This window comes from Aquarana catesbeiana, unplaced genomic scaffold (assembly GCF_042186555.1).
Source record: "Aquarana catesbeiana isolate 2022-GZ unplaced genomic scaffold, ASM4218655v1 unanchor226, whole genome shotgun sequence".
Taxonomy (NCBI): Eukaryota; Metazoa; Chordata; class Amphibia; order Anura; family Ranidae; genus Aquarana; species Aquarana catesbeiana.
The window spans coordinates 2,114,496-2,128,509 of NW_027362653.1; the positions used below are offsets into that span (position 1 = coordinate 2,114,496).

General features: G+C 48.9%; 1 protein-coding gene across 2 annotated transcripts in view; it reads left to right on the forward strand.

Moving 5' to 3' along the window:
- Nucleotides 1-14,014, forward strand: part of LOC141121593 (uncharacterized) — a 243,927-nt gene that overhangs the window by 7,660 nt on the left and 222,253 nt on the right. The window contains exons 2-7 of one of the 2 annotated variants that reach the window (XM_073611239.1): nucleotides 4,245-4,359; nucleotides 4,487-4,621; nucleotides 4,708-4,831; nucleotides 4,948-5,045; nucleotides 5,135-5,362; nucleotides 5,478-5,619. In XM_073611239.1, coding sequence (XP_073467340.1) covers nucleotides 4,264-4,359; nucleotides 4,487-4,621; nucleotides 4,708-4,831; nucleotides 4,948-5,045; nucleotides 5,135-5,362; nucleotides 5,478-5,619 — 823 coding nt within the window. In that variant the 5' untranslated portion in view covers nucleotides 4,245-4,263. The remainder of the gene's footprint in view (nucleotides 1-4,244; nucleotides 4,360-4,486; nucleotides 4,622-4,707; nucleotides 4,832-4,947; nucleotides 5,046-5,134; nucleotides 5,363-5,477; nucleotides 5,620-14,014) is intronic. The other variant, XM_073611238.1, reaches the window with a different exon arrangement.

The following is a 14,014-nucleotide window of genomic DNA, read 5'->3' on the forward strand; positions in this document are numbered from 1 at the left end:
GAAGGGGTTAACCACTGGGATATGAATATTTATCTTACCTCAGCCAATCCATAGGAGGTTTACCCAGAATTTGTGGCTAAGAAGAAGATAAGTGTTTAGGAGGGTCTGATCAGAGCTCTCTCGCTCTCTCCTGGGGTCTCCCACTTAGGCCTTATTCACACCTATGCATTTTTAGTGCTTTTTGCAGATTTGCACCACAGTCCATTTAACATGGTTTCCTATGGAACACGTTCTGTAGTGCAAATCTGTAAAATGCAAAAAGCACTAAAAATGCATAGGTGTGAATCAGGCCTTAGGCCTCATCATGTTCTTGGCTGAGGGCCTTGGGGGAATCTGGACAAAAAGGGTCTAGCTAGGAAACTCTACCTTTGGAAGCTAGGCTTTCACCCAAGAGTGTCGCAGGGAAGCTGCTTGGGAACATTGTGAGGAGAACCTTTTCCCTAGTGCTCCAGGGATGCCAGTACCTTGAGGGTTAGATGTCAGAAGTTGCTACAAGGACAGTGACTGCTCATAGAGTCACAAACTAGATGGCTGTCCCTTCTACTTCCAGCAATACTTAAGGCTGCTACTGAAGGACTTTGCGTGAGAATTTGTCCTCCTGTACCTGCATGTACTTTAACCACTTCAGCCCCTTCCTGACCAGAGCACTTTTTACAATTTGGCACTGCGTCGCTTTAACTGACAATTACGCGGTCATGCAATGCTGTACCCAAACAAAATTTGCGTCCTTTTTTTCCCACAAATAGAGCTTTCTTTTGGCGGTTTTTTGATCGCCTCGGCGGTTTTTATTTTTTGCGCTATAAACAAAAAAAAAACAATATTTTTTACTTTTTGCTATAATAAATATCCCCACAATGTTTTTAAAAAACAAATTTCTTCCTCCGTTTAGGCTGATATATATTCTTCTACAAATTTTTGGTAAAAAAAAAAAAAAATCACAATAAGCGTATATTGATTGGTTTGCGCAAAAGTTATAGCATCTACAAACTATGAGAAAGATTTATGACATTTTTATTATTATTGTAGCACCCTCTACCAGTAGGTAGGTGCTAGTAAGGTATTTTTACTAGGTTTGTTCAGCACAGGCAAATTTAGGCAGGCCTATGCTGCAAGCTAGGCCTGTCTGTTTTGATCAGGGGCTGGGAGAAGTAGCAGTGGGTGTGACCACCTGTGCTCTTGCTCTGGGGCGCCTCCCCTGTTTCCAGAGAGAAGGTTCTGGAAAAGGGGCTGGGCCTAGAACTGGAGTGGCAGGCAGCTTGTGTATGAGCCCTGACCAATCCCGAACCGAGATTGGCAGGGGGCGGGCCTCATATATAAGCTGAGGTGATATTCCACTCAGGGGAGAAGTCGGCTGGGTGAAGTGAGGAATGGCATGTTAGTCAGTTGCAAAAGCCCATCCCCATCTGGGGGGGAGGGGCTTGCGCTGATCGCAGGAGAGGCCCGGGGAGAGCTGCGAGGGAACATTGCCTCTACACGGTCATTAGCAATGTCTCTGCCACCACACGGTCGAATGGCAGGGAACTCCTTGAGCAGAGGGGCAGGTGAAAATGGCGGTCCAGTCAAATTTCCTCATCAAGGACTCAGGGCTGTTGGAAGGTCGGTGAGTGTTTACCACAGTGGAGCTGGAGGTGCCAAGGAGTCTGTGAAGGGAACTCTGCTAGTACACGGTCACTAGTGGAGTCTTCATCAAACACACGGTGGATGATGGAGAGTCCTGAATCAGAAAAGAGATAGTGGGAATCTGTGTCAAGTCGATGTAGCCTGCGGGCTCATGATTTGCAAGTTGGGCTGGCTGGGAACAGTAGTCCATATTTCCTAGAAGATATGCTTTTAACCCACTGGGCCTCCAGGCCTAGTGGCAGCGAGCAATAAGAGCCATAGGAGGGAGGCTTATTCAGAGTGGGCCCCTACTATTCAATAGAAGAGGATGTGTCATATTCCAAGTAGTAACTTCAAGTTTGTGCAGGGGGAACCAAGTGTACAGGAGGAGGCAAGTTATGGGCAGGAGTTAAAAGAGATCTAAGAACATTGCTTTTACACAGTCATTAGTGATGTCTCTGCCACCACACGGTCGGATGGTAAAGGAAACTCATAGATGTTGGTTGAGCCGCAGGAGGAGCAACAGTCTGCATGGAGATGCAGGAGGAAACTAATACTAAATCCCATATGCACATTATATCTTCTGGCTCTAACTTTATTCAAAGTGTACTCAAATATGATGGCAAAGACTTATGCTGCGTACACACGAGCGGAATTTCCGACAGAAAGAGTCCGATGGGAGCTTTTCATCGTATATTCCGACCGTGTGTATGCCCCATCGGACTTTTTCTGTTGAAAATTCAGACGGACTTAGATAGAGAACATGTTCTATATTTTTCAGACGGAACAAATTACTAACGGAAAAAAACGCTCGCCTGTATGCTGTTCCGACGTACCAAAAACGACGCATGCTCTGAAGCAAGTACGAGACTGAAGCTATTGGCTACTGGCTATTGAACTTCCGTTTTCTAGTCCCGTCGTACGTGTTGTACGTCACCGCGTTCTGGACGGTCGGAATTTGGTGTGGCCATGTGTATGCAAGACAGCTTGAGAGGAATTCCGTCGGAACTCCGTCGTAAAAACCTTCAGAATTTATTCCGACGGCAAAACCGTTCGTGTGTACAGGGCATAATCCTATGGACATCCCATATTCCAAATCCCTACCCAAGTTTGTACCCCCCAATAAAACAACAAAAACAAAGCTCGCAAAAGACTGTTCATTGTCTCTGGAAGTGATTTGTGAAGTCTAGCAGTGGGGTGATTTGACGGATTGTTTGTTACTAGCTGCAACACCATGGTTACATTATTATTATTTTTTTTACTAGTAATGGCAGTGATCTGTGATTTTTAGCGGTACTGCGACAATGCGATGGACAGATCGACACTTTTGACAAATTTTTGGGACCATTGACATCTGTACAGGGATTTGGGCTATAAATATGCACTGATTACTGTGTAAATGTTACTGGTAGGGAAGAGGTTAACACTAGGGGGAGATCAAGGGGTTAAATGTGTGTTCCCTGTGTGCGTTCTAATGCCCCGTACAAACGGTCGGACTTTGTTCGGACATTCCGACAACAAAATCCTAGGATTTTTTCCGACGGATGTTGGCTCAAACTTGTCTTGCATACACACGGTCACACAAAGTTGTCGGAAAATCCGACCGTTCTAAACGCGGTGACGTAAAACACGTACGTCGGGACTATAAACGGGGCAGTGGCCAATAGCTTTCATCTCTTTATTTATTCTGAGCATGCGTGGCACTTTGTCCGTCGGATTTGTGTACACACGATCGCAATTTCCGACAACGGATTTTGTTGACGGAAAATTTTATAGCCTGCTCTCAAACTTTGTGTGTCGGAAAATCCGATGGAAAATGTGTGATGGAGCCTACACACGGTCGGAATTTCCGACAACAAGGTCCTATCACACATTTTCCGTCGGAAAATCCGACCGTGTGTACGGGGCATTACTGTATGGGGATAGGACTGACTGGGAAGGACACATATTGTTGTTCCTACTTAGTAGGACCAAACGATATGTCTCCTCTCCCCTGACAGAACAGGGATCCCATGCCCGCTCTCGTGCACGCGATCGTGGCGGCTCTTAAAGGCAAAGCTGTACCCGTACGGGGTTTCGCCCAGCTGTGCCATTCTGCCGCAGTATATCTGCGTGAGCAGGTCGGCAAGAGGTTAATAAATCCCTAGCCGGAATTTTGTCGGTTAGTTCTTGAGCTTGTACCTGGGTTTGCAGTCTCTGGACAGGTAAGGGAGACCTGAGCCCCAACACGTTACATAATCTAAACCAGTTCAGAAACAAAACAAACAGAGAAAAGGGAATTTCTGATCTGGCAAGCCAAGAGAGATTATATTTTTGCTATATTTGAGAACAGATATGTGGGCAGGTGTTAGGAGGTACGTATGCATATGTGGTTGTGTTGGGAAATATTTTTATCAATAAGGCTCTTGTAAAGTGTAAAGAGTACCCTTGATAAATTTAGTTGCATGTAGACAATGACAATAAAGTGTTATCTTATCTGTAACAAACAATAAACAATCCAGACTAAATGTGTTCCAATGGGAGCAGTAGTCCCTAAATGTACAGCAACCCTCCTATTAACCCCCTCACATCCACATCCTATTATTGTGTGACCAATACCATCCAAATAATTCTTACTTTCATTTATCAAAGTTATCTGTCTACAGGGAGACCTGTATAGATCAAATGACGGCACCAATGAGGATGGAGGAGGACCGGAGTCACATGACTGAGAAGATACTAAACTTCACCCTGGAGATCATCTACCTGCTGACCGGAGAGGTGAGGAGGATTCTGGGAGGTCACATGACATCACTCTTATCTCTATTAATAAAACACAGACCTGACCGGAGAGGTGAGGAGGATTCTGGGATTCTAACATGATATTCCTATTGGTTATCTAATACAGAGATTTCCTCTTGTGAAGTCAGGTGATCATATGACCATCACAGTGCCTCCATGTGACTCCCTAAAACCTGAGAGACACAACATGGAGAAGATTCTAGAAGTCACCAAGAAGATGATGGAGCTGCTGACAGGAGAGGTGAGCGGTGCTGGGAATTCTGGGACATTATCCAGTAACAGACAAGGGATGTGTCTGGATGGTGACTGTATCATTGTGTGTGTCAGGTTCCTATAAGGTGTCAGGATGTCACTGTCTATTTCTCCATGGAGGAGTGGGAGTATTTAGAAGGACACAAGGATCTCTACAAGGACGTCATGATGGACAATCAGCCGCCCCTCACATCACCGGGTAAGAGGAGACTTTATTGTAAAGGAGAGAGCAGTACAGAGGGTCCACCTAGATCCCCCATCATCTGATAAACACATAGAAACAATGTATTCAGTCAGTGTGTGTGTTTCCTACAGATGGATCCAGTAATGGGAACCCACCAGGGAGATGTCCCCGTCCTCTGTATTCCCGGGATTCCACACAGGAAGATCACACCATCCCTCACCATCATCAGGTAGATGAGGAACAATCACTGATAGTATCATTAGGATCTGTACATTATCTGCATTGTTACCATTGATGTCATTTTTATTCTATATTCAGAGTGGAAACCTGAGAGATTCTAAAGTTGAGGGTAAAGAAGAGATAAAAGAGGAGGATGATGAAGATGGGGTGACGGAGGAGTCAGAGTTTCTAAAAGAACACAAAGATCTGTACCAGGACACCATGGTGGAGTCATTCAGCTACAGAAACCCACCAGAGAGATGTCCCCGTCCTCTGTATTCCCGGGATTCCACACAGGAAGATCACACCATCCCTTACCATTACAAGGTTGGTGGGGAAGAGCATATAGAAACATGGACTTGTAGAGATGATATGTAGATTTTTTTATGTGAGCTTTTATTTTAGTTTACAGATCATAGTTACTCTAATTTTCTTTATTTAGAGTGGAGATCCAATCGATATAGAATTTGAGGTTAAAGCAGAAGAAGAAGAGATGTATGTGAGGGATGATCAGCGGTCTATGGAGGAGGATGAAATAACGAGGACAATTATAGAGGAGGACACTCCTACAGAGATCAGCACAGGTGGGTCATTAACACTAAATACGTTCCCCTTTACATCAGGGTCTGCAGTTTCCCCCTTTACAATGTAAGGGGGAACCATGTGGACTCTGATGTAAAGGAGAACTCTGTGGACTCTGATGTACAGGTGATCTCTATGGACTTGTGTGTAAGGGGGAATCTGGTGACCAGAGATTCCCTTACATCATAGTTTCCCTTTACACCAGAGTCTCAGCATTTCCCCTTACATCAGACTCCACAAATTTCTTCTTTACATCGGAGTCCACAGTGTCCCCTTTTACATCAGGGTCTGCAGAGTTCCCCATTGCACTGTAAAAGGGAACCCTGCAGACTCTGATGTAAGGGGGGGACTCTGTGGGGGGTTATATTAACCTGAACTTCATGTAAATGGAGAAATATGTTTTTTGCCATAAGATATACTGTATATTTCACACTATGTGGGACTAAGCCTATACAATATGGTACATATTACATATAGCCTGAATTTTGCTCTCTACCATCTCCCCAGTGCTATGTATAAAAATATGTATTTCCTTTTGCTGCACCCATTTTTTACCAGCAGGACATTTTATATCTGATGATTTGATTGCAGAACAGACTTTTACATGACAATAATAACGTGATACCCAGTTGGGACCCGTCCATAGGGGGCGCTCGGGTGCCGCCCCCCCAAGCTTTTAGCAAAAATTAAAAATAAAAAAATAAATACAAGTCACTTTATGAGTGACCAGGCGCCGGACACACAGCAGTCTATGGGAAGCCTCCCAGCTTTTAATCAGCTGATTGCAAGCTGGGAAGCTGATTTGCCCGTGTTTAGGGCATTTGCAGGGCGCAAGCCATGTGCCCGCACACACTCCCACTCTCCAGTGATTTGTCCTTGGCTCTTGTCCATTTTTTTTCATTTGCCGGGACTGGAGGGCCACTGGGCGGTGCTTTTTCAGCACTACTGCGTCACTTCCAGTTTCCCTGGAGTCGGAGTGGAGTGCGGACACTGAGACTACTTTATTACTGCAACCCGGGACCCTGTAATGTGAGGCGGGGAGCGGATCACAGATGCAGCGGGTGGGTGCAGAGCTGAGTCCGAGCGCAGTGGACCAGAGCAGAAGGTGAGTGACTGAGTGCGGGGATCGGAGGTGATCTCTCTCTCACTGTGAATAGCAGAGGATTTTTGCATGTCTCTCCCTCCCGGCAACATGCTTCCCCATCCCCCGAGTCCTCAGACTCCTCTGCAGGGCGGCTACAGAGTGACTGCTCCACCCGGTGTGTAGGGTGTCCTGCCGTGAGCCTGGCTCCCTCCCCCCACCTCTGTTCACTTTTCCCAGCTGCTGCAGAGCTTCATGGAGGGGGGAGGGTGGGGCTGCTGAGTGTTGTGGGCAGTGACTGGCAGCTGTGGGGTTACCAACCCCCTCCCCCTTTCCTGCATCTTAAAATGGCCCCCTCCCCCTCCCGGCCTCTCCACCCTAAAACGACCCCCCCTGCCTCTCCACCCTAATTAATATCCCTCCTCCCTGCCTCTCCACCCTAAAAGCCCCCTCCCCGCCTCTCTACCCTAAAACGGCCCCCTCCCTGCCTCTCCACCCTAAACAATAACCCCCCTCCCTGCCTCTCCACCCTAAACAATAACCCCCTCCCTGCTTCTCCACCCTAAACAGACCCCCTCCCCTGCCTCTCCACCCTAAAAGCCCCCCCCCCGCCTCTCTACCCTAAACAATAACCCCCCTCCCTGCCTCTCCGCCCTAAACAATAACCCCCTCCCTGCCTCTCCACCCTAAACAATAACCCCCCTCCCTGCCTCTCCACCCTAAACAATAACCCCCCTCCCTTCCTCTCCGCCCTAAACAATAACCCCCCTCCCTGCCTCTCCACCCTAAACAATAACCCCCCTCCCTGCCCCTCCACCCTAAACAATAACCCCCATCCCTTCCTCCACCCCAAAACAATAACCCCCCTCCCTGCCTCTCCACCCTAAACAATAACCCCCCTCCCTGCCTCTCCGCCCTAAACAATAACCCCCCTCCCTGCCTCTCCACCCTAAACAATAACCCCCTCCCTGCCCCTCCACCCTAAACAATAACCCCCATCCCTTCCTCCACCCCAAAACAATAACCCCCCTCCCTGCCTCTCCACCCTAAACAATAACCCCCCTCCCTGCCTCTCCGCCCTAAACAATAACCCCCCTCCCTGCCTCTCCGCCCTAAACAATAACTCCCCTCCCTGCCTCTCCACCCCAAACAATAACCCCCCTCCCTGCCTCTCCACCCTAAACAATAACCCCCCTCCCTTCCTCTCCGCCCTAAACAATAACCCCCCTCCCTGCCTCTCCACCCTAAACAATAACCCCCCTCCCTGCCCCTCCACCCTAAACAATAACCCCCATCCCTTCCTCCACCCCAAAACAATAACCCCCCTCCCTGCCTCTCCACCCTAAACAATAACCCCCCTCCCTGCCTCTCCGCCCTAAACAATAACCCCCCTCCCTGCCTCTCCGCCCTAAACAATAACTCCCCTCCCTGCCTCTCCACCCCAAACAATAACCCCCCTCCCTGCCTCTCCACCCTAAACAATAACCCCCCTCCCTGCCTCTCCGCCCTAAACAATAACCCCCCTCCCTGCCTCTCCACCCTAAACAATAACCCCCATCCCTTCCTCCACCCCAAAACAATAACCCCCCTCCCTGCCTCTCCACCCTAAACAATAACCCCCCTCCCTGCCTCTCCGCCCTAAACAATAACCCCCCTCCCTGCCTCTCCGCCCTAAACAATAACTCCCCTCCCTGCCTCTCCACCCCAAACAATAACCCCCCTCCCTGCCTCTCCACCCTAAACAATAACCCCCCTCCCTGCCTCTCCGCCCTAAACAATAACCCCCCTCCCTGCCTCTCCACCCCAAACAATAACCCCCCTCACTGCCTCTCCGCCCTAAACAATAACCCCCCTCCCTGCCTCTCCGCCCTAAACAATAACCCCCCTCCCTGCCTCTCCGCCCTAAACAATAACCCCCCTCCCTTCCTCCACCCCAAAACAATACCCCCCCTCCCTGCCTCTCCACCCTAAACAATAACCCCCTCCCTGCCTCTCCACCCATCCCAGGGGAGGGCTGGCAGCCTTAGGCCTGGGGGGCAAGTCTAGTCAAATGGCCCATAGAACTGGTGGTGGCAAAGTGATGGATCGGGAAAACAGTCTCTAAGGTTTTTCATGATCACAAAGGTGGGGGGGGGGCAGGGAGGACAATGTGGCCCTCCAGGGTCTGTAGGGGACTTGTACTACCATGGCCTCCAGGAACTAAACTGCAAGCAAGTCCCTGTATGAATCCCTCAGAGCTGAGGACCTGACCCCCCCACCACCACAACTAATGACGAACTACAAGTCCCAGCGTTAACCCCTGAGATCTAAGGATGTGTCCCCTTAGATCCCACGGGTTCATGCTGTGCCCTGTAGCCCTTCACTAATGGGGGGGTGACACATACTTAGCTCTGAGGGATTTAAGCTGGGACAGGGGGACCTGTAGTCCTTCACTAGTTGGGGAGGCAGGGGTGTGTGACACATCCTGAGCTCTGAGGGGTTCATACTGGGACCTTTAGTCCTTCACTTTTGGGGTGTCACATCCCCAAAAGTAAAGGACTACAAGTCCCAGGAAAAACCCTGGCTGAGATTTAAGGATGTGATTAGAGGTCGACCGATATGGGTTTTTCTCTGGCCGATGCCGATGCCGATATTTAGAAATCGCGGTGGCCGATGGCCGATATGTGATGCCGATTTTTTTGGGCCGATATATTAGGCCGATTTTTTTTTTTTTTTTACCTTCATCTCATAAAATCTAACAGTTAGACCCCTTTCACAATGGGGCGTTTTTCAGGCGCTTTTGGGCTAAAAATAGCACCTGTAAAGTGCCTGTCAAACGGCTCCCCTGCAGTCTCAGTGTGAAAGCCCGAGTGCTTTCACACTGAGGCGATGTGCTGGCAGGATATTAAAAAAAGTCCTGCAAGCAGCATCTTTGGAGCGGTGTATACCACCACTCCTGCCCATTGAAATTAATGCGCACCGCTGTCGAATCGCCTGCAAAGCGTTTCGGCAGCAGCGCTTCAGGGGTGCGTTTAACCCCTTCCTCGGCCGCTAGCTGGGTTATAAGCGACCTGCTAGCAGCCGAATAGCGCCGCTAAAATGACGGTAAAGAGCCGCTAAAACTAGCAGTCTTTTACCGTCAATGCATGCCCGCTCCAGTGTGAAAGCAACCTTCAGTGATACGGAAATTTTTTTACATTTAAACATTTATTAAACAAAACAAACCTCCAATCAGTTCACTTGTATGTAGAATTTAGATAAAAAAAATATAAAAAAAACCTCTCTTAAATATTAAATACACAAAAACAGGTAATCAAAACTTCTGGATGAAAAAAAATGGGCTAACTTTACTGCTTAGTTTTTTTTTTAAATTTATTAGTGTATTTTTTTTTTTTAAATTACATTTGAAAGACCGCTGCGCAAATACCGTGTGACATAAAATATTGCAACAACCGCTATTTTATTCCCTAGGGTCTCTGCTAAAAAAAATATATATAATGTTTGGGGGTTCCAAGTGATTTTCTAGCAGAAAATACTGGATTTTTACTTGTAAGCAACAAATGTCAGAAAAGATTTAGTCTTTAAATGGTTAAACTGAGAACTTCTACACACGGAATTTAGTTCATTCATAAGTGTAAACATTGTATCCTTCAGGTTCTTTTTATCAGATTTGGCAGGCTGCCCAGAGAGGGGGAGAAGTCGCTTCACACAGACAACTTACACTGACTTCTATTACAGAAGTCTTTTGCAAGTCGCGCTGAAGCTATATCGGCTTTTTTATCAGCACAATCGGCCGATGCCGATTAAGTAAAAAACACCAAATATCGGCCGATATATCGGCCGGCCGATATATCGGTCGACCTCTAGATGTGATCTCCTCCTCTGCTGCCGGCTCATGCTCCCATGACACACATATGTTCTAATTCATTCACTGCTCCCAACCTCACCTCAGGCAGCTTGACCATAGGCTCTAATAGGCTTCAAAATAGGGTGGACTCGGAGCGCAGAGCATTGCGCTCAGAGCTCACCCAGGTGTGTTAGAAAAGCAAATGAATATTTGCTTTTCTAACACTGAACTGCCTCTCTGCCAATCAGGAAGAGCGGGTCTGATACCCGTCACCTGATTGGTTAAAAGGACAGGCGCTCCTATTGGATGTCTAGCAGGAGGAAAAGCATGGAGGAAGCATAGAGAACACAGGAGCCGCTGCCTGTCCCACAGCTCCCCGCCGTCACTCGCTGCCTGCCCCGGAACCAAGATGGGGTAAGTGCCGGTCAGACAGTGGGCGAGGTGGGGTGCTGGTTAAATGCCGATTGGGGGGGTAACATTCCCTGCATTTGATGGGGCACAGTGAGGCTGCATTTGATGGGCACAGTGAGGCTGCATTTGATGGGCACAGTGAGGCTGCATTTGATGGGGCACAGTGAGGCTGCATTTGATGGGGCACAGTGAGGCTACATTTGATGGGCACAGTGAGGCTGCATTTGATGGGCACAGTGTGGCTGCATTTGATGGGCACAGTGAGGCTGCATTTGATGGGGCACAGTGAGACTGCATTTGATGGGGCACAGTGAGACTGCATTTGATGGGGCACAGTGAGACTGCATTTGATGGGGCACAGTGAGACTGCATTTGATGGGGCACAGTGAGGCTGCATTTGATGGGCACAGTGAGGCTGCATTTGATGGGCACAGTGAGGCTGCATTTGATGGGGCACAGTGAGGCTGCATTTGATGGGGCACAGTGAGACTGCATTTGATGGGCACAGTGAGGCTGCATTTGATGGGGCACAGTGAGACTGCATTTGATGGGGCACAGTGAGGCTGCATTTGATGGGGCACAGTGAGGCTGCATTTGATGGGGCACAGTGAGGCTGCATTTGATGGGGCACAGTGAGGCTGCATTTGATGGGGCACGGTGAGGCTGCATTTGATGGGGCACGGTGAGGCTGCATTTGATGGGGCACGGTGAGGCTGCATTTGATGGGGCACGGTGAGGCTGCATTTGATGGGGCACGGTGAGGCTGCATTTGATGGGGCACGGTGAGGCTGCATTTGATGGGGCACAGTGAGGCTGCATTTGATGGGGCACAGTGAGGCTGCATTTGATGGGCACAGTGAGCTGCATTTGATGGGCACAGTGAGGCTGCATTTGATGGGGCACTGTGAGGCTGCATTTGATGGGGCACTGTGAGGCTGCATTTGATGGGGCACAGTGAGACTGCTTTTGATGGGCACAGTGAGGTTGCATTTGATGGGCACAGTGTGGCTGCATTTGATGGGGCACAGTGAGGCTGCATGTGATGGGCACAGTGAGCTGCATTTGATGGGCACAGTGAGGCTGCATTTGATGGGGCACTGTGAGGCTGCATTTGATGGGGCACTGTGAGGCTGCATTTGATGGGGCACAGTGAGACTGCTTTTGATGGGCACAGTGAGGTTGCATTTGATGGGCACAGTGAGGCTGCATTTGATGGGGCACAGTGAGGCTGCATTTGATGGGGCACAGTGAGGCTGCATTTGATGGGGCACAGTGAGGCTACATTTGATGGGCACAGTGAGGCTGCATTTGATGGGCACAGTGAGGCTGCATTTGATGGGGCACTGTGAGGCTGCATTTGATGGGGCACAGTGAGACTGCATTTGATGGGGCACAGTGAGGCTGCATTTGATGGGGCACAGTGAGGCTGCATTTGATGGGGCACAGTGAGGCTGCATTTGATGGGCACAGTGAGGCTGCATTTGATGGGCACAGTGAGGCTGCATTTGATGGGGCACTGTGAGGCTGCATTTGATGGGGCACAGTGAGACTGCATTTGATGGGCACAGTGTGGTTGCATTTGATGGGCACAGTGTGGCTGCATTTGATGGGGCACAGTGGCTGCAATTGATGGGGCACAGTGAGACTGCATTTGATGGGGCACAGTGAGACTGCATTTGATGGGGCACAGTGAGGCTGCATTTGATGGGCACAGTGAGGCTGCATTTGATGGGCACAGTGTGGTTGCATTTGATGGGCACAGTGGCTGCATTTGATGGGGCACAGTGGCTGCAATTGATGGGCACAGTGAGGCTGCAATGGATTGCACAGTGGCTGCATTTAACGGCAGAGTGAGGCTGCAATTGATGGGTTTTTTTTCAGAATTGTTTAGTTTACACCCCCCCCCAAAAAAAAACATTTTGAGCACCAGCCACCACTGACAGAGAGAGACATCGCTCCAAATTGTCCGCACAGAGAGACCACTCCTCAAGAAAATTGCTTGATTCCTTTATCGACATAGTAAAGCCTTGTACATACCACTAGTTTTTTTTTTTTTTGCTCAATCCAGCGAGTTGAACAAAAAAAACTGACAGCTCTGGTTGGAGCCGCTGAGCATGAGCAAAAGTGACCTGAGCATTGATCACTTTTCAGTGGAGTGGCAGTGCCTGCTACAAGTATGTACAAGCCTTTGGGCGCACACTAGTGTGCTGCAGTTTGGCCGCAGTGCTTATGTACACCGTTTTCCTTAGCCGCAGTCCCATAGGATTCTTTTAAGTTGTGCGCTTTTGCTGCGTTTGCTGGGGGAGGCAGAGAGGATCCACCCTCTTCCATTCGGCTGTGCTCTGAATGGACACAGACTGTCAGCTCAGAAGCAGGGAACAGCACTGTGACAGGACAGATGTCCGCTCACAGCACAAACGTTCCTGCACACTTCTGGGCTGTTATCCAGCCCTGCCAGCCTCCCTCCGCAGTCACCCGAGCAGTAACACTCGGCCAACTGCACATGCTCAGTTCCCAGCTGGCGGCGCATCGGCCTTTTTACGGGGAATCAGAGCGGCCTGGGGGGAAATTGCATCCCTGCCCCCCGGCTCAGCCCGCCCCTGCCCCCTCCCTGCCTCTCCACCCTAAACAATAACCCCCCTCCCTGCCTCTCCACCCTAAACAAACCCCCCTCCCTGCCTCTCCACCCTAAACAATCTATATACTGTATCTGTGATGCTGATCTACATACCGTATCTGTGGTGCTGATCTGTATACCATATCTGTGGTGCTGATCTATATACTATCTGTGGTGCTGATCTATATACCGTATCTGTGATGCTGATCTGTATACCATATCTGTGGTGCTGATCTATATACTATCTGTGGTGCTGATCTATATACCGTATCTGTGATGCTGATCTGTATACCATATCTGTGGTGCTGATCTATATACTATCTGTGGTGCTGATCTATATACCATATCTGTGGTGCTGATCTGTATTCTGTATCTGTGGTGCTGATCTATATACCATATCTGTGGTACTGATCTATATACTGTATCTGTGGTGCTGAGCTATATACCGTATCTGTGATGCTG